We start from the raw sequence: 26,424 nt of genomic DNA on the forward strand, positions 1-26,424 counted from the left end.
TTAGCTGTTCCCTTCGTCTGGCAACTCTGCACATGTGCACACTGGGAACGGGCTCCAGCTGTTCGTCTGCCTCACTGATGTCTGACTCCAAAGGCAGCTGATAACTGTCAGATGGCCCTGGCTCCCTCTCTGCCTCCGACACAGAGCCCTCCTCAGAGCCTTCCCCAGACTCCAGGACTGGCCCATGTTCCTCCCCAACCTCCTCACTGTCCGAATCTGCTGCCAGATCCGCTGGCTGCTGGGCCACAACAGATGAATCAGCGGTTTCCAATCTTTACGGCTCAGTGGACTGTGGGAGGCGGTGGGTGGGTGGAGGAGGAGATGATTTCGTTGGCACATGCTGCTTTCACAAATGCAGCGTCGCATGTGCACTTGTGCAACACTTCCGCAGCCCAGTTCTGAACGGGCTGCGGCCCAGCACTGGGATGCGGAGCAGGGGTTGGGGACCCCTGATGGTTAGACAGATGGGTGGGTGGGTAGGTGAGTGGATGGATGGATGGATAGATTGATCCATCCATCTACACACATGCTCACACACACCTCTAGTACATGGAAGTTGACAGTTGGACAACGTAAATGGATTCTCTGTGCGTCTTGTATATTTCTTGCTTCAAAAATGGGAGAAACTATCCCTCTTCATTTCTACAATTGAGAAGGAGCTCCCCGTGTTAATCTTCAAATTGCTCACTATGGCTCAGAGTTTTATGCAAACAACCAGTGCAGCCGGTCCAACAAAGTATAGTTAAGGCAAATTATGGTTTATGGTTTATTAAATTTGTATACCGTCCTTCTCCGAAAGACTCAGGGCGGTGAACAGCCAAGATTAAAATACATACGATATAAAAATTAAGATGAATTAAAACAGAATTAAATCAAATTGGCTTCCCAAAATTTAAAACCCTTTGCCCATAAATAGCCCGTTAAAATTATGACTTGATGAGATAGAATAGAGTTGGAAGGGACCTTGGAGGTCTTCTTGTCCAAACCCCTGCTTAGGCAGGAAACCCTACACTACTTCAGACAAATGGTTATCCAACATCTTCTTTAAGAACCTCCAGTGTTGGAGCATTCACAACTTCTGGAGGCAAGTTGTTGTTCCACTTGCCTCCAGAAGTTGTTTTCACTGTCGGGAAATTTCTCCTTAGTTCTAGGTTGCTTCTCTCCTTGATTAGTTTCCACCCATTGCTTCTTGTCCTCCCCTCAGGTGCTTTGGAGAATAGCTTGACTTCCTCTTCTTTGTGGCAGCCCCTGAGATATTGGAAGACCGCTTTCATGTCTCCCCCAGGTCTTCTAGTCCAGCCCCCTTCTCTAGCAGGAGACCTTATACCATTTCAAACAAGTGGCTGTCCAGTCCCTTCTTAAAAACCTCCAGTGGTGAAGACCCACAATTTATATATAATGAATATGAATACAAATATATTTTGTTCCTGGGGCAGGCAGCCTCTTTTGTGACTTGGAGAAACGTTAAAAGTGTAGGTTTCCTCAACAGGAATGGTACGGAGGAGGGTGCCAAAGCTTCAGCTCAGGAAGAGAACATATGCTGGACACCCAAACCAGAGCAAGTCTCCTCAGAGGTAGAGAGCGACCTCAAGATCGCTATTGACCAGAGTGAAATTCTGAAGGAGCTAGAGGAGAAGGATGTGGAAGAGGAGATTCCAGAGGCTGACCAGCCCGACTTCTTACAGCTTTTTGCCCGACTGCAGAGACTTAACCCTGGCTTCCATGACAAGTTGCCCACTTCTGAAGATGACCTCTTGGCTGCCTCTGACAGCGAGGAAAGCCACGGGTTAGGAGATGGAGACAGGAGACCTCTCCTTGAGCATCCTGAGGACTTCCAGGGATCTCCAGACAAAGTTGTCCCTTCTCTACTCCATGTGGCTACAGGGCAGGGCCTTCGGGCAGCCGCTCAGCACCTCCTGAGATCTGTCCAAGGACAAAGAAGCGGAGAATTGCTTTCCTCAGAAACCAACCAGGAGAACCTGCTTAGTCTCCTCCATTACGAAGGGGGCGTTTCCATGGAGGAGGAGGATGACGACCGGATAGCCCTGGCCCACTCAGATGTGATGATCAGGACTGGTTGTCAGAAAATGGAAGTTGAAGGAACGGCTGTGGCTCCAGGAAAGTTCCCTCCAGAACCTGCCTGTGATGATCTGGAAGAGAGAAGAAGGAAAGGACGTAGGTCCAGATCGAGGCTCCTAAAAGAATCCACTGGCTTAGAAGCAGCTGCCTCTTCTGACTCCAACTTGGAGGCCCGCAGCTGGGAAGGCTCCTCAGATCCAGTGGGGGAACCTGCCCTGAACCGCATGGAGGATTCCTCTCCCACCTCCGATCCGGTGGTGAGTATCTTGCAGGACAATGTTCACACATTGCTCTGAAAGTCATCAAGGGCCCTTGATGACTTTTTTGACCTGGTGGGTGATGACCTTGGCACCTGGTGGGTTGTTGCAAACCATGGGTTTATGGCTTAGCACCACGCGCAAACGATGCTGTGGCTTGTTTAACCAAGCTTGGTTTGCATTGATGGGCTTATGAAATCGTCGTAAAACCACAATGTGGTTTTCCTTGGTTTGGTCTTGGTTTGTTCTTTGTTGTGTGAATCCTGTTGATTGAAAAGTTATACGGTCATCATCATCTTTTAATGACGCCATAATCCGTTGTGGGGTGGAGTCTAGGCAACTAGATTGAGTGATTACTAGCCGGATGCCCTTCCTGTCGCCAATGCGGAGTTATATTCAGCAGAGATATTCTCATCATGCCCAGAGAGAGAAATATCTGCCTCTACCTAGGGTCGAACTCACAGCCTTCTGATTGTGACCTTTGTGAAGGACTTGATTTTATGACCAATGGTTCACTATGGGCCTGTTTTTCTGAAGAACAAAAATGATGGTTTGGGGCAAAACCATCATAAAATTCCGTCATGTGACTATGGAACACTATAAATGGCCATAAATGTGGATCCGTTGCTGAGTGCCTGATATTCAGTCATGTGACCGTGGGTGGGCCTCAGAATTTAGGAATCGGGTTGAAGGAGGTCCGTTATAACTTCAGATGGTTGCTTAGCGACTGGTTGCAAAACAAGGACTATCTGTATATATCCTCCTTTGGATGTAGAAATCATGAGACTGATTTATCAAGCTGCAATTCAAATACAGGTAGTCCTCGATTTACCACAGTTCATTTAGTGACTGTTTAAAGTTACAGAGGCACTGAAAAAACTGACTTATGACCGTTTTTCACACTTATGACTGTTGCAGCATCCCCATGGTCACATGATCAAAATTTCTGATGCTTGGCAAGTGGTTCATATTTATGACGGCCGCAGTGTCCCAGAGTCACATGATCAGCTTTGGTGACCTTCTGACAAGCAAAGTCAATGGGGAATCCAGGTTCACTTAACAACCGTGTTACTAACTTAAAAAATACAATAATTCACTTAACAATTGTGGCAAGAAAAGCCATAAAATGGGGCAAACTCACTTAACAAATGTTTCACTGGGCAACATAAATTTTGGGCTCAATTGTGGTCGTAACCTGAGGACTACCTGTATTAGTGGCATCTTTGCCTTCCCACTTTCTCTTATCTGTGCAGTTAGCAGTCTTAAGGATCATGCACAATAGCTGAGAGGCACCACTTTAATAATTTTATGCATTCATTATATCCTGCCACAAACCAAATAATCTCTGGGAGATTGTCTCCAGAAGTTTAGTATAAACTGCCTTCTGGTTAGATCAGAGGTCCCCAAACTTGGCAGTTTTAAGACTTGTGGACTTCAACTCCCAGAATTCTCCAGCCAGCATACTCAATTCTGAAAGTTGAAGTCCACAAGTCTTAAAGCTGCCAAGTTTAAAGACCTCTGGGTTAGACTGATCACCATACAGTAAAACCCCCAGTGATATCAGGTGTGCATTGTGACATCATGACACAACAACATAAATTATATAGTTTGCATCAGTTGCACAAAGTCATTACGATGTGCTTGCAATAAAATGATTAGTACATAGCCAACCTTGGCTAATTCCAGATGTTAAGCAGCAGGGTGGATTTGACTTAAATCGAGTTGATTTAAATCACAATTTAAATCATGATTTAAATCACTAGTAAAAAGGCTTGATTTAAATCAACGCGATTTAAATCATAATTTTTAAAGAGCAACTGTCATCTCTGCTACTCCTTTGACCCACTGTTGACTCACCAGTGTTGCAGAATATACAGCCTCATGCTACATAACTAAGCTCCATTTCATGCTGAATAAACTAAATTATTTATGTATCTTAAATAGAAAACTATCTTATGATAGATTTTTACCCCAAAAGTTTTTTATTAAAATAAATTCGATAAAAATAAAAAAATCCGATTTAAATAAAAAAAATCCATTTTTTTTGATTTTTTTAAAAAAATCATTGATTTTTATCCACCCTGTTAAGCAGGGTTGGGCCTAATTAATACTTTAATGAGAATCCTCTAAAAAATTCCAGTGCTCTTGGCTAGACTGGGGAGTTTAAAAAAATCAGAAGAAGGCAGGGGGAAATATCAAGAAAACAGCATAGATGCTGACACCAGGAATCAAGGTTTATCTAGCTTTACAGTAAAATATGCTTAGATCAAATTTCTAAAACAAAATATTAGGCATCCAGAATTTGAAGGGGATTCATTGGATTGATTTCTGTAATTCTCAATTTTTAGCCTTTGAGGTTAGTTAGTTAAGTAATTTTATTCTGATTTTGCATCCCGTTTTTATTATGTAAAGTTGTAAGCTGCCTAGTGTCTAGTTGGTTTCAGGTGATCAGATAAATTTCATAAATAAATAATTAAGATCTCCTCCCCGGCTTTACAAAGCCAATTCTTTTTCCCCTTTCCTCTTTCTATAACAGAATAAAGGCAATGTGTCATCTTTCCCACCTTATAAAGATGGTAAGTGAAGAATTTTGATTGATTTATTATGTCATGTGAACTTTGGGACAGCCCCTCCCTCCCTCTCAGCCCAAAGAGCCAATCAGATGTACTGGAGAACGAGAGGGACTAGAGCACCGGAGACCCAGTTTCTAGTTCCTCTTCAACTACAGAAGTCATTGGTTAACTTTGGGCTAGTCCCTCCCTCTCAGTCCAAGAGCCAATGAAGTGTAGAAAGGCAGGTGCTGGACTAACAGCAGGGAGACCTAGGTTCTACCGAAACTCATTGGCTTACTTTGGCCAGTCCCTCCCTCTCATCCCAAGAGCCAATCAGGTGTAGTGGGAAGGAGACAGATTAAGAGTGGGAAGATCCGGATACTAGTCCCTCCTCAGCCACAGAAGCTCATTGGCTGAATTTGGCCCAGTTCCTCCCTCTCAATCCAAGAGCCAATCAGGTATAGAAAGTAAGGTGCTGGATTAACAGCAAAGAGACCCTGATTCTAATTCCTCCCCAGCCACAGAGGTTCCCTATGGAACTTGGGGGCACTTCTATCACAATCTAACCTAGCTCGTAGGGATGTTGTTAACATATGCTACATATGGTACCTTTTGGTGATAATGGTGATGACAATGATGATGACAATAATAATGTTATTAAACAAGCCTTTTCTGTATGTCTCAGTCCCAGGTCCCTGTGATCCCGAAGATCTGTTGGAAGGGGTGATCTTTGGAGCCAAATATCTGGGCTCCACGCAGCTGGTTTCCGAGAAAAACCCGTCCACAAGCATTCGCATGGCTCAGGCCCAGGAAGCCGTGGATAGGATTAAGGTGGGATGGGGGAACAGCAGGGATGTGACACCAAGGGGGAACCTTGATAGCTACATCTACAGGTAGTCCTCAACTTACAACCACAATTGAGCCCAAAATTTCTGTTGCTAAGCGAGACAGATGTGAGTTTTGCCCCATTTCGCGGCCTTTCTTGACACGGTTGTTATGGAATCACTGCAGTTGTTAGGTTAATAACACGGTTGCTAAGTGAATCTGTCTTCCCCACTTCTGCCTTTGCATGTCAGAAGGTCAAAAAAGGTCAAAAAAGTGATCACTTGGCCTCAGGACACTGCAACCGTCATAAATATGAGTCACTTGCCAACCTTCTGAACTTTAATCACGTGACTGCTGCAACAACCGCAAGTGTGAAAAACAATCATAAGTCACTTTTTTCAGTGCCGATGTAACTTCGAACGGTCACTAAACAAACTGTTGTAAGTCGAGGACTGCTTGTACTCAGTTACATAGAAGAAAAGGGGGCTCTGTTCCAGTTGCAGCAAAATGGAGCCTCCATGTTCAAGAGCAGCATACCTTTTCAGTGCAGTCACTGGAGCATTACAGTGGCGAACAGGATGATTGAGTTGTACCACGCTGATCTGGGCTTTGTGTCTTTGGTCGACCATGTTGGGCTAAATTAGGCCAGATCTATTGGGGCCTTAACCTGCTTTCTCTCCAATCCTGACCTCTTTCCTTTCCTTGCTTTCCTTGCAATCCAGGCTCCTGAAGGAGAATCCCAGCCAATGACCGAAGTAGATCTCTTTGTCTCCACTCAACGGATCAAGGTCCTCAGTGCTGACACACAGGTGCATTGACAGCTGCCTGCTCAAGAAGCATTCGTCCTGCTGCCTCCGTTTGAGATCATGTCTAGTGGGCAAGGCCCAAAATGGCTGCTTTGGGGTTGCGGGAGGATGGCCACAAACAAAGCATTCCTTAGCCAGAAGACCCACAGATGAATCTATGCCATTGTTCCCTCCCTACAGGATGGTGTTTCATTTAGCTATATCCCTTTTTTTAGATAGGGTGGCAGGCTGTTGGAAATGTTGAGAATGTGTTGTGGTGTGTTCTCAAAATGGCTACTGAGGGGTTGCCTTCTCGCAAAATGACTGGGGACAGGCTGACAGGAAGGAATTGCACTTTTCCTTTGGGCATAATAACTTTAAAAAAATTATAATAATTGCAATATTTACAGTACAGGTAGTCCTCAACTTACAATCACAGTTGAGCCTGGAATTTTGCTTGCAAGTTGTTGAGGTTGTAAGTTGAGTCACCATGAGATCAGACTTGATTTTATGACTGTTTTATGACAGTCATTAAGCAAGTCACCATAGTTGTTAAGCGAATCACGTGGCCGTTAAGTGAAACATGTGGTTGTAAGCCGCGGTGAGCCGTGGTGGGGCAGTGGTTAGAGTGCAGTACTGCAGGCTACTTCTGCTGATCACCGGCTGCCAGCAGTTTGACAGATCGAATCTCACCAGGCTCAAGGTTGACTCAGCCTTCTATCGTTCCGAAGTGGGTAAAATGAGGACCTAGATTGTTGGGGGCAAATATGCTGATTCTGTAAACCGCTTAGAGAGGGCTGTAAAGCACTATGAAGCAGTATATAAGAATAAGTGGTAGTGCTAGTGCTAGTAAGTCTGAATCCAGCTTATCCAATGGGTGTTTTTTGCTGGGGAAAAAAATCTCAAAAGATTATCACATGACCTCAGGATACTGCAACTGGTTATAAATGTAAGCCAGTTGCCAAGCACCCAAAATCAAGGACTACCTGTTCTAAAATCAAATCAATCACAAGCCGTGTCTGGGAGTGTATTGGCACCATAATTGTCTATCTCTGTTGTATGTGTATGGAAAATACACACACACACACACATATTTTAATTCAATTTTACAACAATGTGATTTTTATGTCAGTTCTGGAAAATGACACATCACTTGAGATTTTTGTGTCAGTACATTCTCTGAATCAAGCTGTCGAACAATGAACTGGGGCCTCCTGCAACAGGCATAGAGGCCAGCCTGGCAGAGGATGATGTGAGCTGTAGTTCAGCACATCCAGAGGACACAGTTGAGAATATTTTACAGAACAATTGGAGAATATTCTGTGAAATGGCAACCTGTCACTTCAATGCTTCTGGTTTCTTTCTTTCTTTCTTTCTTTCTTTCTTTCTTTCTTTCTTTCTTTCTTTCTTTCTTTCTTTCTTTCTTTCTTTCTTTCTTTCTTTCTTTCTTTCTTTCTTTCTTTCTTTCTTTCTTTCTTTCTTTCTTTCTTTCTTTCTTTCTTTCTTTCTTTCTTTCTTTCTTTCTTTCTTTCTTTCTTTCTTTCTTTCTTTCTTTCTTTCTTTCTTTCTTTCTTTCTTTCTTTCTTTCTTTCTTTCTTTCCTGGTCTCCTTCTGGCCACCTTAGGAAACCATGATGGATCACCCCCTCCAGACCATCTCTTACATTGCTGACATTGGGAACATCGTGGTGCTCATGGCCCGTCGGAAGCTCCCTCGCCGGGCAGATGCTTCCACCGAAAAACAGCTGTACAAAATGATCTGCCACGTGTTCCACTCGTCTGACGTGAGTGTGGGGAGATGTTGGTGGTGGACAACGCTGAAAATCAGAGTTCAGATGTGCACTGCTGCCTCAATTAGATTAGATTAGATCTTGTTTTGTCAGAGTAATTGCACAGTTGGAAAGAAGCTAGTCCTGTAACTGTAGAAATGCTTGTCACTTGCTGCTTCCTGTCCTACAGGCTCAGCTGATAGCCCAAGCCATTGGGCAGGTCTTTAGCGTGGCTTACCAGCACTTCCTGCGGGCCAGTGGCATTGACCCCAGCCAGCTTGGCTCCGTGCCAGACCGGAACGATGATGAGAAGGATCCTGGCCTGATCGAAGGAGAGGAGCTATATAACGGAGACCTGGCTCACTTCTCCAAGCAAGAGAACTGTAAGGAAGTAAGAATGGAGAGGAAGTGTTTTGCTAGAGGTGGAGAGCATTGGAACCGCATACCCACCGCAGAGGAAATGGCTACCCATCTTGGATGCTCCCCTCTGTTGGGCCTTAGAATTGGCCAGTGGTTTGGCAGGCCACTCAATCTCCACTAATCTTTGTCTTGACCTGGTTGGCTGGGTGCATTGGACTACAACTCCATGACATAATACACACACATACCACACACACATACACACACATACAAACAGCCTGGAGCTGGCTGGAATGATGGAAGCTGTAGTCTGGCATACCCATTGAGCTTTTGTTGCAGGGGTGGGTTCTAAATTTTTTAACTACCGGTTCTGTGGGTGTGGCTTATTTTGTGGGTGTGGCTTGGAGGTCATGTGACTAGGTGGGCGTGGCTAGCTGGTCAGAGTCATTTCTGGAAGGTCCTCGCACTTACGACCAGTCCTCGCACTTACGACCCGACTCATTTGTTTGCTTTTAACACTGATCAGCTGTAGGACGGCCCTTTGAAGCCCCGCGGCAAGAGTTTAAACAATTTTTTTTCCCTCTAGTCATCAGCTGGGACTCAGGAGGCAGCAATAGATTGGGGGTGGGACTAAATAAAAGATAAGAATAATGTGGGGGGGTGGGAGGGCGGGAGGGCGGGGGGGAGAATCGGTTCGGTGACGTCATATCGTCACCGCTACCTGCTCGGCCGAACTGGACTGAACCGGGAGGAACCCACCACTGTTTTGTTGGCAGGAAGCTCATTATTTCCATCGTCTTGCTGTTTAGCTGCATTTCAGGCAGGGGTGGGCTGCTGTGGGTTCGCAGGGGTTTGGGAGAACCTTTAGCTAAGATTCTGTGCAGTTTGGAGAACCCCCAAATCCCACTCTTGGCTGGCCACGCCCACCCTGCCCCTTCCAGGAGTCTCCACACGGCCCGTTTTGGATGCAGGTAAGTGCAGGGGGCACATGGAGGCTCAGGGAGGGCGAAAAATGGGCCTACCGGAAGTTCTAGAGGGCCTCTAGAGCCTAGGGAGGCTGTTTTCGCCCTCCTGGAGGCTCGAGGAAAGCCTCCGGAGCTTGGGGAGGGCAAAAGCGCCCACCCCATGGTGCAGGAGGCCGACTAGGCCACGCCCATCATGGCCATGCCCACCCAGCAACCGGGTAGAGAACCCCTTGCTAAAATTTTTGAAGCCCACCCCTGATTTCAGGCAGATACACAAGAAAAAACCAAGACTGTAAAATGGTTGTTTTTGAAAAGGCAGCCTGCTGAGGGTTGTAGTGAATGGAAAATGGGAAAACCCCCAACTCTGTGCCTCAAGTATGGGCCATTTCATGATCTGTGGACTTCAACTTGCTGGCTCAGGAATTCTGGGAGTTGAAGTCCACAGGTCATGAAAAGACTATAGTTGCCCACCCCTGCTAAAAAGGGTATATAAAATGTACTGGATTTGATAAACCTTGGGAAAGATCTGTAAGTAGTCACTGACATGTGACCGGTCATCAGTGGGCACACATACACACCCTGTAGCCATGTGACAGCATTTTGGGTATTTGATAACCAAACCACATTTACAGCTATTTGCAGCATCGACCACATGGCCACATAATGTTTTTTGTCGAAAGCTGGCATTTACTTCTGATTTTCAGCAAAAGTGGCCCATAGCAAACAATTGATTCATTGAACGACGCTCATAAAAAAAATGGTTCATAAAATCAGGCCAGTCATGTGGGTGACCTGCTTTACAACCATCGTGAATTATGACCATAATGGGCAGGCCCCATTACTTTCGTAAGTGGAGGACTTCCTTATTCTGTCACATTTTATGGTAAGGTATTCCAATAATATTAATGGATAAAAAAAATAAATGATCCTTATAGCCGAGTGATGGCTAACCTTTTTGCCATTGCGTGCCACAAGCAAGGGGAGCGCAGGGGGGGTCACGCGCGCGTGTGCCCACACCCATAATTCTATGCTCTCCACGTGTGTGTGCGCAACCCCCCAACGCTCCCCCTGCTTTCGGCACGTGATGGCACAGTGGGCCCGGTAGACCCATTTTTCACTCTCCCCAGGCTCCAGAGCCTTTCTAGGGGGCTGGGGAGGGCGAAAACAGCCTTCCCCACCCCCTGGAGGCCCTCCGAATGCCGGAAATGTCCCATTTGCCAACTGGTGGGCCCAGAAGGCCCGAAAATCAGTGTGCCGGAGCTGAGCTTGCATGCCCAGCGAGATGGCTCCGCGTGCCACCTGTGGCACATGTGCCATAGGTTCGCCATCACAATATATAGCCAATAGAAGATCCTTTAAGTTGTTCAATTGGCTGCCTCCATTTTGCCCAGGCTGAGACCATGCCAGGATTCTCTAGAATGTTCCATCTTTTCCCCAGACCATGAAATTTAACCCCGGAGGGAGTGATTTGACAGTTTTCTGGCTATAAATATTCTTGATATAGGAAGTGGTTCTGGAAGAGTAATATCCAAAAAGCTACAAATCTCCCTGGAACAGACCAATTAGTCTTGTCCTGAAAAACCAGAATATTCTCCTCAGAACAATTCATCTCCTGGATTTTTTTTAATCTTTACCCATGTTTTTTTTGTTTTTCTTCTCAGCAAGTTATTTTTTTCAAAGAAAAAAATGCTTTCCTAAAGTGTGTGAAACAAAGACAAAGAGGTTTAAGCAGCAATAGACATATTTTCTTTCAGTGATGGTGGGGGGAAGGAAGACTCATTGGGACAAAGAAATCATGTCCCAACCTGCAGCGGAAATACTCTGGTTTGTCAGGCCAAAACGTGAACAGCAAAACGAAAACATGGAACCCACCTTCTCTGTTGCGGTTGGTTGCAATTTCTTGTTCTCTGTCCCCAGAGCTTCTGAAATCTATGACAAATTGCTGATTTCCAGTTGCACAAAGTATTTTCAGTTGCATGATATTTTCCTGTTTTTGTTTTTTACAAAAAAACCAAGTACGTGCTAAAATAGCTGTGTTAAGCCTTTGTTGTGTTTAACATATCTGGTTTCACACACACACACTTAAATCTCTTAGGAGGTCAAGCAGTATATAAATTCAATATATAAATTCAATTATATACGGAGCAAGGTGAAGTCAGGGCCGCCAGTCCTTTAGCTAGCACTGACCTTTACTTGCGTTGAGTTCTTCCCAACAACCTAGGATGTTGTAAAGCACTGGCATAGTATATGTGTGTGGATTCAAGCAATTTAGCCTTTTGCCATTTAGATTTTTCTAAGTGCCATCCAAGAATTTTTGATATATCTGTGGAGATTCTTGACCATCCTTTTGGTTGTGCCAAAAATCTTCTCCCGAAACCCAAGAAAGTCCAGTTGCCTTTTGAAAAAAGACCTTTGGGATTTTTTGGGCATGGTACTGATAACCACTTGGGACCACCATATCTGGTTTATGCCATAATCTTTCAACTTCGATTGTCAGGTCTTGATGCTTTGTGATCTCCACCAATTCTTTGTCTTTTATTCTACTATCCCCTGGTATTGCCACATAACATTTTCCACACTTTTGTCTTTTCAGCCACCGTTAAATCTTGTGTGTTATGTGCCAACACTTTTTATCAGTTTGAATTTGGAAATCCCACAGTATTTTAACCTGTTCATTCTGGACCATTTTTCAACTCTGTGTTCCCATAGAGTTGTTATATTATGGTTATTCATATTGAGGTTTGTTGGACAGTCAGCCAGATGTCCAGACTAGATCTGGCATTTTTATCCACCAATTGGCTTTTTTTATTTTTTAAAAAGTCTCTGGCAGCCACAGGAGATTAAAAGAATCCCCTTCCTTATCCCCTGTTCTGGACAGATACAGTAGTCCTCGAGTAAACGACCACAATTGAGCCCAAAATTTATGTTGCTAAGTGAAACATTTGTTAAGCGAGTTTGCCCCATTTTACGACTTTTCTTGCCACAGTTGTTAAGTGAATCATTGCATTGGTTAAGTTAGTAACATGGTTGTTAAGTGAATCTGGACTCCCCATTGACTTTGCTTGGCAGAAGGTCGCAACAGCTGATCACATGACCTTGGGACAGTGCAACCGGTTGCAAATATGAACCAGTTGCCAAGCATCTGAATTTTGATCATGTGACCATGGGGATGCTACAGTAGTCGTAAATGTGAAAAACGGTGTTAAGTCACCTTTTTCAGTGCCGTTGTAACTTTGAACGGTCACTAAATGAACTGATGTCAGTGGAGGACTACCTGTATATAATAATAAGATTTGGAAGCACGTACGTCTGTTCTCAACTTCCATCAGCTCTACAGCTACTTAACAAACCATAATTAAGCCTGGAATGATGGTTGTAAATTGTGACAGTTATAAAGTGGATCACCATGTGCCTGGACCTGTTTTCATGACCATTTTTATGGTCGTCGTTAAGCAAATTCCACAATTGTTAAGCAAACCCATTGTTCGCTATGGACCCTTTTTTGATGGAAACTGGAAATAATGCTGGTTTCCCACAAAACCAGCTGTGGGCTGCTTGCTGAATGTCTAAAATATGATCATGTGGCTCTGGAAAAAGAGAGGCCTAAGTTGGAATTTCAAAACCAGATAAGCAGTTTTTGAGGCATTTGTCATAACTTCCGACAGTCCCCAACCTGGCTGAGGAATTCTCAGTTGAGAATTGAGTTGAAGTCCACACGTCTTCAAATAGCCAAGGTTGAGAAACAGTGCTTTGGATGCAGAGGTGGTATTCAGCAGGTTCGCCCGAACCGGTAGCAGAAATCACGGGTGGGCGCCCACCTGCCCCAGCTCTATGCCATCCTATTTAGGCACATTTTTGTGTCTGGGCGCATGTGCAGAAGGCACACGCAAAGCCCATGCGCAGAAGGCTGGCCTCATGCGTGGACGTGCGCACTCACATTTGCAAACCAGTAGGGAAAGTAAGTGATAGATTTCAAGGGCACCCTAAAGGATATGAAACACTTGATCCCTCTCTCTTTCAGTCCAATAGATCTCTCCTCTGCCATTCGGTGTCTCCGTACAGATCATCATCTCCAAACAGAAGGGCGAGATCCTGGGCGTGGTGATTGTGGAATCTGGTTGGGGATCCATCCTTCCCACCGTGGTCATTGCAAACCTGATGCACAGGGGAGCAGCTGAGCGATCCGGCAAGCTGAGCATTGGAGACCGCATCATGTCCATCAATGGAACGAGCCTGGTGGGGCTTCCCCTCATCTCGTGCCAGAACATCATACGGGTGAGAAAGCCAGGCTCTGATTATTGTAAGAGAATATTTATTACTTTTTTGCTTCAGAATAAAAGAGAAAGCAGCCCTCAAGTCAAGCTAGAGGTCTTCAAATCAAGGCTGAATTCTTAGTAATCAGATGAGCATCTGGCAGAGAACGGGGGGAGTTGACTAGATGACCTCTAGATTCTCTTCCAACGGTGTGATTTTAGGATTCTTTCAATCTCTGGGGAATCATGTGAGCGTGTTCATTTCGCTTTCTTGGCAAAAATACCATAGAACAGGGGTCTGTGATGAACGGTTGCAGGAACTGGGCATGGCTAGTCTGGTGAAGAGAAGGACCAGAGGAGACATGATAGCAGTCTTCCAATATTTGAGGGGCTGCCACAGAGAGGAGGGGGTCAAGCTATTCTCCAAAGCACCCGAAGGCCAGGCAAGGAATAATGGATGGAAACTGATCAAGGAGAGATTCAATCTAGAAATAAGGAGAAATTTTCTGACAGTGAGAATAATCAACCAATGGAACAGAAGTTGCCTTCAGAAGTTGTGGGAGCTTCATCACTGGAGGCTTTCAAGGGGAGATTGGATCACCATTTGTCAGAAATGGTGTACTCTTCTGCTTGGGGGGGGGGTTGGACTAAATGACCTACAAGATCCCTTCCAACTCTGTTAATCTGTAATCTGTAATCTAAAACCCCCAGAATTCCCCAGCAAGCATAGCTCCCAGGGAATTCCACAAGTCCACAAGTCTTAAAAGTACCAGGTTTGGAGACTCATGTCCTAGAAGAAAGGACTTGGCAAATCATATCTCTGTAGATGTGCTCTGACATTCTTCTTTTTTTTCTAGAATATCCTTTTTTAACATCTGAGTCTAGCCTCCAGCCCTGGGATTTTCTCTTATCTGCCAACTCATTATGTCCTATTTAGGTCTTTTGGCCATAATAAATATTACCCACACACATACATATTAATTAGACCCAGCCCTGCTTAGCTTTTGAACTCAAACCAGTTTGTCTGGCACGCAAAAGAGATTGTAAAATTGTTGTTGCTCCCAGGCTGAATACGTGCTAGAAAAGCCAAGGGTGGAGCATAATTTCCAGGAGATCAAAGATCGCGGCTGATGATCTCTTCTAGGCTTTGTGGAAGCAAGATAAAAGTAGTCCTTGACTTATGACTGGCCAGGCTCCATTGGGATCATAAGTCATGACGATCTAAAGCGGGTCACACATGAATGACCCGATTTTATGATTTTTGTGGCAGTTGTTAAGCAAATGCCGTGGTCATTAAACAAACCAGTTGTGCATTATGGGTTGGTTTTGCCAAAAACCGGAAGTAAATGTCAGTTTTCAGCAAAAATATGATGAAATGTAGTTCTCTTCTCCAGGAGGATCTTTCCCCATTTGGTTCCAATAGGGGCCCCATCACCACTGTAACTTTTTTTTCCCCTTTAAACAATCCTGTAATCCCTTGCATAGGGATGGAGTCGGGGCGACTGAATGGAGCCGAGCATTTACTGGCTGGATGCCCTTCCTGACGCCTAAGCTGTGTTCACAACAGATATTTTCTTATTGTGCCCAGAGAGAGAAATACCTGCCGCAACCTAGGATCGAACTTACAGCTTCCTGATGGTGAGGCGAGAGCTCCACCCTTAGGCCACCACACTGCTCCCCATCACCACTCTAAGTCCATCCATTTATTGCTAGTCAACCGCTTCTCCTTCCTACCATCAGTCTTTACTCCAGAGTTAGATCATTGTATCATATGTCCAAAGTAGGATGGTTTGAGCCAGGTCAATTGTGCCTTGAGTGAAACAGGAGACCATTAGATAGGTGGTCTGACATACAGCTAGTGTCAGGGTGCCAAGTAATACACCCATGGCAAGCAAAACTCCAAGGCAGGTGAATTCCTCAAAGAATAGCTTTATTGGATATATCATATTGGCACAGATCTGGTGAAAATTGACTCTGAAGGTTCCTGCGGTTTTCACCTAATTAAAAGTAAAAGTTTGTCACTTTCTCAAAACAATCACATGGTCCAATCACACCGCCGTCTGGTTGCCTGGTGACATCACTCCTCCTTCCTCCGACCAGTTGTGAGACTGTCCTTGGTTCCCAAGAGAAACTTATTTTGTTTTGGCTACAAAATCCCAGCTATCTCAAATCCCCCCTCCCTATCCCTCAGCACCATTGTGGCAACACTGAAGCTTCCAAGATGGCCTCAGTCAGGCCAGCTTCAGAGTTGACAGGTGGTCTGAAATACAGGTAGTCTTTGACTTACAACCATTTGTTTAGTGATCATTTGAAGTGACAACAGCACTGAAAAAAAATGACTTATGACTGTTTTTCATACTTATGACCATTGTAACATTCCCCCATGGTCACATGATCAAAAATTGGGCGCTTGGCAACTGGCATGTACTTCTGACGGTTTCACTCTCCTGGGTGATGCGATCACCATTTGTAACCTCCCAGCTGGTTTCTGACAAGCAAAGTCAATGAAGAAGCCAGATTTGCCTACCGTGTTTTTCGGAGTATAAGACGCACCTTAGTTTTTGGGGAGGAAAATAAGAAAAAAGTTGATTGGTAGGTGGATTGGCCTCCCGGAATACCCCCAATTAGCTGTTCCCAGAGGTGAATTTTAGCAACAGGTTCCTTGGTTGTGAGCTCTGTGCCTTGCTTTTTTTTCAGCCTCTGAAACCTCCATTTCGGAGGCTTTTTTTCTGAAGCTTCCTTTCAGAGGCTTTTTTCAGCCTCTGAAACTTCTGTTTGAGAGGCTGGGTGGGGCTATGTTCAGAGTATAAGACGCACCCAGATTGTCACCCTCTTTTTTGGGGGGGAAAGGTGCGTCTTATACTCCGAAAAATATGGTAACTGATATTTAACAACAGCAGTGTTTCGCTTAACAACTGTGGGGGGAAAAAATCGTAAGATGGGAGGCAACTTACTTGACAACTTCTTGCTTAGCAACGGAAATTGTGGTTGTAAGTTGAGGACGATCTGAATTTTATTGTTGCCCTCAAGGACTGTCCAAATGTTTGTACCCGAGATTGGTAGCCTCCCCCCCAAAAGAGAGATAGATTATGAGGGGCTGCATTCCAGGGGAGTAAGAAACAGCACAGTTTAGAGAGTTTGTGTGAGAGAAAGAGGGTGAAGACAGCTCCTCCCTCATAGCCCCAGAGTATATGTTTTGTAGTGCAAGCAGTTTTGATTTCTCTCTATGGGTGAGGAACAAGGAACGAAGCTGCTTAGAAGAACTTCAACGTGTCTTTCATGGGTTTTGGACTCTGACTTCAATCTTGCCAAACTGCACCATTACTTAGCAGTGGAATTCTAATGTGGTTATAGGTCAAGGAGTATTTGTAGTCTTTCAGACATTCCCCCAAATCAGCTCTAAAGGCCTTTACTTACGGTTTCTTTCTTCCCAGGATTTGAAAAACCAGACTGAAGTAACCCTCAGTATCGTTCATTGCCCTCCTGTCACTACAGCAATTGTTCGAAGGCCTGGCACAAAATACCCTCTGGGATTCTCTGTGGAAAACGGCATTGTGAGTAATTGGGGGGGCGGGGGGGCTGAGAGAAGTAAGCCAAGCGCACTGTTTAAAGGGAATCCAAATTACAAGTAGCTCCGTATCGGATCGACTGTGAGGTTTTGGAAATCGGGGTGTGCACCTGACCAAAATTTTGGCACGCGGGTGGGCATGGCCAGCTATACAATTGGATGTCAGGGTTCCGACGGACGCCCTAATCAAATCATGAGCCTCGAGCCGAGCTTCAAAAGAAATCCAGTTATTTATTAGGAGCTTCATGTTGGCATGTTCTAAGTGAAACGAACCCACGTAATGTACGACCCAGACCCTGTTTGCCCCCTCCCCCCAGGGGAGTCACATTCGCCAATGGAGCAATTTCGTGGGTTGTAGAGATCACTCCTCTCCGGCCGCTGTGGATAACCCTGGGAGACAGCCTTGAGAGAGATATGTCTGGAATGTGCTTTTGTTTTCGGCTACCGTGCTGCTTCGCTGGTTTTCCCATCCCCCTTGCCTATGGCAAGTCGAGAGTGGGCCAGTTGACATTGGACTTTTCCCTGTGCCCAGATCTGTAGCCTCATGCGTGGTGGGATTGCAGAGCGTGGTGGCGTCCGCGTGGGACATCGCATCATTGAGATCAATGGGCAGAGCGTGGTGGCAATGCCGCACGAAAAGATCATCCAGATCCTGAGCCAGGCAGTCAGCGAGGTACGTGCAGAGCGTGATTCTCTAGTTGTGAAAAGCTGATTGTGAAAAAGCCACACCGAACGGGCTTCCTCTTGTCTTCTTTCTTCCTGAGGATTTCACGGTGTGAAATCTTGGGTGAGAATTAGAAACAATTCAAACCAAAAAAAAAATCGGACGCACTTGCCTTAGCAAATTTGTGAAAAGGTTTTTGGAACTGGGGTTGATTGCAAACCCAAGTCCTCGACTTACAACCATTTGTTTAGTGACGGAATTTTCAACAGCACTGAAAAAAGTGACTTTTGACCGGTTTTTCACACTTAACGAACGTTGCAGCTACCTCATGGTCATGTGATCAAAATTCGGATGTTTGGCAACTGGTTCATATTTAGGGTGCTTTGCAGTGTCCCCGGGTCATGTGATCCCCTTTTGCAACCTTCTAAGTCAGGGGTCTCCACCCTTGGCAACTTTAAGTCTGGAGGACTTCAACTCCCAGAATTCCCCAGCCAGCAAAGCTAATGTAACTGTTCTAATGTAACGGTATGCAGTGATTCACTTAACAGGAAAGGTTGTAAAAGGGGACAAAACTCAACAGCTGTCTTGCTTACTGACATAAATTTGGGGCTCAATCGTGGTCATAAGTGGAGGAGAAGCTGAGCTGTATCGATCGGCTGAAATGGCAAGTGCAGGTTGAGGCTGAAGCAATGAAGCAGAGCCTCAATAAAGGCCTTTAGAGCTGATTTGGGGGAATTTCTGAAAGAGCTGCAAGAACTCCTTGACCTGCAACCACAATTAGGGCTGGAAGGTGTGGGAGTACGAACGGATATCATTACCCAACTAGGTAACATCATCAGTGCTAGAAGAGGATGAGATTTGTAGGAAGGGGGAGGAGGAGGAGGAAGAGAGGAAGGAAGGAAGGAAGGAAGCGAGAGAGAAAGAAAAGAAACAGACAGACAGACAGACAGAAAGAAAAAGAAAGAAAGAAAGAAAGAAAGAAAGAAAGAAAGAAAGAAAGAAAGAAAGAAAGAAAGAAAGAAGGATCTCTGAGCTTGATTGTTCCTTGCAGACATTTCATTACCCAACTAGGTAACATCATCAGTGTTAGAAGAGGATAAGATTTGTGGGAAGGGGACGAGGAGGAGGAAGAGAGGAAGGAAGGGAGAGAGGGAGAGAAAGAAAGAAAGGAAGGAAGGAAAGGAAGGAAGGAAGGAAGAAAGAAAGAAAGAAAGAAAGAAAGAAAGAAAGAAAGAAAGAAAGAAAGAAAGAAAGAAAGAGAAAGAAGGATCTCTGAGCTTGATTGTTCCTTGCAGACATTTCATTACCCAACTAGGTAACATCATCAGTGTTAGAAGAGGATGAGATTTGTGGGAAGGGGACGAGGAGGAGGAAGAGAGGAAGGAAGGGAGAGAGGGAGAGAAAGAAAGAAGGGAAGGAAAGGAAAGGAAGGGAAGGGAAGGAAGGGAAGGAAGGAAGGAAGGAAGGAAGGAAGGAAGGAAGGAAGGAAGGAAGGAATAAAGGAAGGAAGGAAGGAAGGAAGGTGTTCTGCCCCAGCTACGGATCCCAGAGAATGCAGCACTACACAAACTATGAACCAAACTCAATTTACTTCCAAACGTAGGTTTTTTTTACAAATGCAGGCTGTTAACTAAAACGTCCTTAACAACCTGCCAGAAATTCCACAGAAAGATAAAATCTTACAAGAGTTGGCAAAAAAGCCCAGAAGCAAGGTTTGCAAAGAAAATCCAGATTTCAATGATCATCGAGCAAACATGTGTTGTTTCCTGCAACTTTTACAAGCTGTGTGCAAACTTAAATAGGCTAAGGGAGTGGCCAATGAGCCCCAAGCCTTACTCTCGAGGAGACCTCCTCCTGAGGAACCACTCCTGCCTTTTGGCAGCTCTGCGTGCCTGTGCATTGAGAAGAGGCTCCTCCACTTCATCCTCTGCACTTAAAGGAGCCTCTGGAGGTTCTGAAGGCCCTGGCTGAATCTCTGCCTCTGGCACCACATCTTCTTTAGCCTCCTTGCTGTCCGACTCGAGCGCCGGCTGCACAGGCTGCTGGCGCAGCACCACAACAGCCTCCTTGTCATCAGGATCAACAACAATCTGCGCAGGCCGCTGGCGGGCCACAACAGAAGGAAGGAAGGAAGACTGTGGGATCCTTGGTGCTATCTGAACTCAGTTGCAGATGTTTCATTACCCAACAAGGTAACATCATCAGTGTTAAGACTGACGATGTTACCAAGCTCAGAGCAAGGACCCTAGTGTCAGACTACGATGCTATCTCAAAATTAAATGAATTTCCAAACTGCCAATCTTTAAGGAAATCTTTCTTTAATTGAGCACAGCTACCGGATCATGACTCCGCGCGGACAACACTGACCTTTTGCCCCCCAATCCCTCCCTTTCCGATCCCCAAATCTCTGCTTCTCATTGGCTATCTTCCAAGTCATTCTTCAGACTTCTTTTCTCGTCATCTCCCAGGAATGTGCCCCCTCCCCTCATTTCCACGACAACCCGACTTCAAAGGGATTTATCAGGCAAAAAGTTTTAGAGTTTATCTCTCGCTCTCCTCTGCTCTCTATGCCAGCGTTGAAACGCTGACACCCAGAGCAAGGACCCTGCAGGGGCCATTTGCACTTCAATTTGAGAGGCAGACAACCCAGACTCATCCTCAACGCCCTGCACCTGCCTTCATCAGTGAAGAGACATGGCAGAAAACATCCTGCAGCCAAGAAAGCTCCACACCCATTTGCACTACTCAGGTGACCCAGAAGACACAGATAAACCTCCAAGTGGCCTCAGCGACTCTCAGAAAGGATGCAAATGACCAGCTGTCTGCAAGGAGTATAAATCCTTCCATTCCCCACCATCCAGTCAGAGCTGAAGAAGCTTCTTGGATGAGAAGCGAAACGTCTTCAAAGAAAAAAAAAACAAGAAAATCCAGCTACTTTCTTGAAAAAAGCACCTTTGGGACAACTACGTCCTGGATGACTGAGAATCTCCATAGACTGTTAGGACTGGAACTTCCATTGCTAAGTCATGCAGCCATTAAGTGAGTCAGGCCCAATTTTATGTGTTTGCCATGGTTGTTAAACGAATTACATCGTCATTAATCAAATCTGCTTCTCCAATGATTTTTAATGGTTGGAAGCTGGCTGGGAAGGTCGCAAGTGATGATCACATGACCCCAGGACACTTTTTTAAAATTAATTTAATTAATTTTAATTTAATTTAATTTGTATACCGCCCTTCTCCCAAAAGGGACTCAGGACGGTGAACAGCCAAAATTAAAATACATACAATACAAAAGTTAAGATAATTAAAAGAGATTAAATCAATCGGCCTCCCAATTTAAAACCCCAAGTCTATAAAATTTAAAAATCCCATTAAAAACCATTTAGGCTAGGCCGTCTGCAACCGTCGTAAATACATGCCAGTTGTCAAGTGTCCAGATTTTGATCACATGACCACGGAGATCCTGCCACAGTCGTAAATGTCCAGTTTTCTCAGTGCCATCGTAATTTTGAATAGCGACTAAACCAATGGCCGTACATCAAGGACTACCCATATTAAAGCGTATCTTAGACAAGCCGTCACCCAGTCAAGGCACAGAAACCCAAGAACTCCACCTTGATTTTCTATAGGAGAAGTTGGGACAGAGAGAAACTTGGACAGGGTTTCAAGATTGAGGCCAGCCCTTCGAAGCAGGCCGGGTCAAGGAAGCAGAGTTTGCAGGGATTCTTGGAATGCGGCCTAATTCTCGTTGGGTATAATAATCGAATCCCGGAAACCCAAATTGAAATGGGTGTGATAAGAGAAGAGAGGAATGAGATGGGCAGATCTTCCTTTACTTTTTGCAGTAAATATAGGCCAATGTTTTTCAAACTTGGCAACTTGGAAGATAGGCGGACTTCAACTCCCAGAATTCCCCAGCCAGCATTGCTGGCTGGGGAATTCTGGGAGTTGAAGTCCGCCTATCTTCCAAGTTGCCAAGTTTGAAAAAAATCTGATGCGGATCAGTTCTGTGATTCTGTGAACCTGTGGGCCACGGCCCATCGTGGGCTATTGACCACTGGGCCACGTGAGTAGCTGGCCAGTGCACGCGTGTGCGCCCTCCACTCACGCTAGCGTCGCGAGGGCGCTAGCGATGCTGTGAGCGTCATGCAGGTGCTAGCATCGGTACCAGCGCACCCCACCACTCGCGCTAGCGTCATGCCGGCACTAGTGATGCCGCAAGCATCGTGCGAGCGCTAGCGACCCAAGCACGAATGGGGGGAGTGTGCGCTCACTGCTTCACCTGAGCTTCGCACAGGCGCTCATGGCCTCATTTGCGTTGCGTACACAATCGTGGCACCATGCACCCACACCTAAAGGCACCTCCACCACCACCTCGCTGACCCAGAAAGTTGGGGACCCCGATATAAATCATCACACATATGGCAGCCATTTTGTGACCAGGCAACATCCTGCCTCCCAGAGGTGGGTTCTAAATTTTTTTACTACTGGTTCTGTGGGTGTGGCTTATTTTGTGGGTGTGGCTTGGAGGTCATGTGACTAGGTGGGCGTGGCTAGCTGGTCAGAGTCATTTCTGGAAGGTCCTCGCACTTACGACCAGTCCTCGCACTTACGACCCGACTCATTTGATTGCTTTTAACACTGATCAGCTGTAGGACGGCCCTTTGAAGCCCCGCGGCAAGAGTTTAAACAGTTTTTTTCCCTCTAGTCATCAGCTGGGACTCAGGAGGCAGCAATAGATTGGGGGTGGGACCAAATAAAAGGTAAGAATAACGTGGGGGGGTGGGGGGGTGGGAGAGCGGGGGGGAGAACCGGTTCGGTGATGTCATATCGTCACCGCTACTGGCTCGGCCAAACCGGACCGAACCGGGAGGAACCCACCACTGCTGCCTCCCCATGTGAACCCTAGTGTGCCATTACTCAAGCTTCAAACATGCCTCCTGACTTGGTTGCACTTCTCCTTCCTTGCAGGTCCATATCAAAACCATGCCAGCCTCCACCTATCGTCTTTTAACTGGCCAGGAGCAACCCATCTTCCTCTGATGGGCCCTGCCTTGGCCACTGGCTTCCCGTGTCCGCTTCGTAAGCTTGCTGCACTCCCAAATCTGAAGCCGGCCTCTGGGCTCAGTGCCCCAGATTCGCAAGAGTTTCGTGACTGTTTCTGCTGCACGAACCATCCAGCCAAGTTTGTTGTTGGTTTCCTTTGCTGGGGACAATTTATCTGGGGTGTGAACTTGGAGGTTATGCCTATTGCTTGAGGTTGGCTTCTACATTAGAAAGCAAGAGATATTGGAGATTGAACCTTACACTACTGTGCTGTCCCTGACCTAGAATGGATGGATTAGACTCTACCACTTGCAGGGGAGACCTGAACCAATGTGGGTGGATTAGACTCTACCACTTGCAGGGGAGACCTGAACTAAACTGGGTGGATTGGACTGTACCACTTGCAGGGGAGACCTGAACCAAAGTGGGTGGATTAGACTCTACCACTTGCAGGGGAGACCTGAACTAAACTGGGTGGATTGGACTGTACCACTTGCAGGGGAGACCTGAACCAAAGTGGGTGGATTAGACTCTACCACTTGCAGGGGAGACCTGAACCAATGTGGGTGGATTAGACTCTACCACTTGCAGGGGAGACCTGAACTAAACTGGGTGGATTGGACTGTACCACTTGCAGGGGAGACCTGAACCAAAGTGGGTGGATTAGACTCTACCATTTGCAGGGGAGACCTGAACTAAACTGTGTGGATTAGACTCTACCATTTGCAGGGGAGACCTGAACTAAACTGTGTGGATTAGACTCTGCCACTTGCAGGGGAGACCTGAACTAAAGTGGCTGAATTAGACTCTACCACTTGCAGGGGAGACCTGAACTAAACTGTGTGGATTAGACTCTACCATTTGCAGGGGAGACCTGAACTAAAGTGGTTGAATTAGATTCTACCACTTGCAGGGGAGACTTGAATCAAAATGGGGGGATTAGACTCTACCACTTCCAGGGTAGAGAAATGGTGCAGGTTGGGAAGAATTCCTTATTAATTTTTTTTAAAGTCCTAAAGATTGCAACGCAGGTGGAAATAAGCTTTATTTCCCAAGCTGTTCTCTTTACAGAGCCTTTTTTCCTTAAAAGAAGGGAAATACGAAAATATAGCATTTGGAAAATGCTCTTTGAAGTGGTTCAGTCCAGAATCAGGTTCCTTGACATCGTTGTCAAGATCTCCTGGCAAATTTACAAGATTCTGCCCAGCAAGAATTGGGGTACATAGCCTACTCTCCCTGGCTGTGTGGGATCCTACTCCCAAAATTCATTTCTGCAATCATACAAGTCTGGTTTTTGCCCCTTAGAAATCAGAGCAAACTCTCCTGGTGTCTGGACTTCAACATACTGCTGACAATTCTAGAAGTTGCTTTAGAGCTATTGTATGATTTTTTTTTTAAATTTAAACTACTAATACAAACTTTGAGATGACCAAAATACTAAAATTATTATTTCCCAAAGCAGATCAGAGAGGGAGAAAAAGTGGGACTAAGTGCTCTTTTTTTTTTTAAAAAAAAAAGTCACTCTATTCTCCGCACACCAAAGATTAGAGAAATGAATATTATTTGCTGTTTTAAAGCATCTTCTTGCTCTCATTGGAGAATGGGAAGAGTTTGTAAGAGTTGACACCTTTTGGCAAGACAATCCACGTTAAGCAGCCTTAACTGCTCAGGCAGCTGAAGTTTGAACTTGTTTTGTAAATGTTAAAAGTAATAGCAGAATTGCAAACGTCTCTCCAAAAGCTTTCAGAAATGTCTAGAAAGTCTTAGAAACTGCATTAAGTTCTGGTTTGTTTTACCGTATGTGCTAAGCCTGGGTCAGCAACACTCATGTCCTGGCTCCCAGTTCCCCCCAAAAATAATAATAATAATAATAAAATCCACCATGTTGTGTTTGCATTCTTGTCCATATTTTCTTACGATATTTGGGTGATTTTGTAGAATTCTGGTTTTTTCTTTTTTCCTTGGGACTCTTATCTTCGGGTCTGTCAATCTGCTGACCTCTCTGTTACATAATAAACAGTGGTGGGTTCCTGGGGGTTTGGCAGGGTTTCGGGCGATCCTCTAGCTAAGGATCGCTAGGGTTCGGCAAACCCCCAAATGCCACCCGTGGCTGGCCACGCCCACCCCTCCCCTCCCAGGAGTCTCCACGCAGCCCATTTATCATTCCAGGTAAGTGCAGGGGCTGCGCGGAGGTTCTGGGAAGGCAAAAAATGGGCCTCCTGGCAGTTCCAGAAGTTTGTTTGTTTTTGTTTGTTTTATTGGATTTATATATCGCCCTACTCCCGAAGGACTCAGGGCGGTGAACAGCCACAGAATAAAACACATAAATACAAAAATTTAAAATAGAATAAAAACGAAATTAAATAGTTTGGCTGAGACAAATTTAAAATACCGGACAGCTAAGTCTGGAAGCAGGCCTGTTTCTGGCCTCCGGACTTCGGGGGAAGCTGTTTTTGCCCTCCCAGAGGCTCGAGGAAAGCCTCCGGAGCCTGGGGAGGGCGAAAAAGCCCTCACCCCCCCGCCGTGGTGCAGGCGGCCGACTAGGCCACACCCATCATGACCACACCCACCCGGCAATGGGGCAGCGAACCCGTTGCTAAAGGATCTGAAGCCCACCCCTGATAATAAACCATGGTTAAAAACCACAGTGGCTGAATTCACACATTGCACTGCAGTGAACTAAGGCAAAATTAGCCTCCGTTGTTTGAGCCCTTCCCTCTACCCCGAGGTTTCAAATTCCGGATAATATAATACTTTTAACACATTGGAAGAATCGTTTCCTTTCAAAGCCTCTGAGCCACTGGATGCAATTTGTATAGGTTTTGCGTGCGTGCGAACTGTGAGGAGAGGAACTGAGGCAACAACACAGCTGTTTTGAAATGTTAATTGGCATTGGGCCTAGCAACAAACAAAACTTGCTTTTCTTTTCAAGCTTCTGCCAAGAGGTTTACTTCTCAAGGCTGCTGCTTTAAAGAATAGGACAACCTCCCGGTTCCCATAACAGGAGCAAAAAAAAAAATCAGTTTGGAAAAAGAGAAAGGCTAGATTTGCTCAATACAGCAGTCAATGGGAAAGTCAGATTCACTCGATAATCATGTTACTATAATTTAACATCCACATTGATTCACTGAACAACTATGGCAAGAGGGGTCATAAAATGGGGCAAAATTCACCCCTCTTGCTTAGCAGTGGAAATTTGGGCTCAATTGTGGTCGTAAGTCAAGGACTACCTGTATTATTTAGTTAAGCTAGTCCTTGACTTACCACCACAATTGAGGCCCAAATTTTGTTAAGTGAGTT

At 45.4% G+C, this 26,424-nt stretch overlaps 1 protein-coding gene across 1 annotated transcript in view; it reads left to right on the forward strand.

Moving 5' to 3' along the window:
* Positions 1-24,994, forward strand: part of LOC139317246 (amyloid-beta A4 precursor protein-binding family A member 3-like) — a 30,547-nt gene extending 5,553 nt beyond the window's left edge. Inside the window, exons 3-12 of the mRNA XM_070944268.1 lie at positions 1,490-2,336; positions 4,873-4,912; positions 5,574-5,719; positions 6,436-6,522; positions 8,123-8,281; positions 8,457-8,657; positions 13,654-13,866; positions 17,279-17,398; positions 17,945-18,085; positions 23,050-24,994. Of these exons, the coding sequence (XP_070800369.1) occupies positions 1,490-2,336; positions 4,873-4,912; positions 5,574-5,719; positions 6,436-6,522; positions 8,123-8,281; positions 8,457-8,657; positions 13,654-13,866; positions 17,279-17,398; positions 17,945-18,085; positions 23,050-23,121 (2,026 nt within the window). The 3' untranslated portion in view covers positions 23,122-24,994. The remainder of the gene's footprint in view (positions 1-1,489; positions 2,337-4,872; positions 4,913-5,573; positions 5,720-6,435; positions 6,523-8,122; positions 8,282-8,456; positions 8,658-13,653; positions 13,867-17,278; positions 17,399-17,944; positions 18,086-23,049) is intronic.
* The last annotated feature ends 1,430 nt before the right edge of the window (positions 24,995-26,424 follow it).

The sequence above is a fragment of the Pituophis catenifer genome, unplaced genomic scaffold (genome assembly GCF_029215685.1).
Source record: "Pituophis catenifer annectens isolate HBS135680 unplaced genomic scaffold, rPitCat1.0.hap2 SCAF_1, whole genome shotgun sequence".
NCBI classification, from domain to species: Eukaryota; Metazoa; Chordata; class Lepidosauria; order Squamata; family Colubridae; genus Pituophis; species Pituophis catenifer.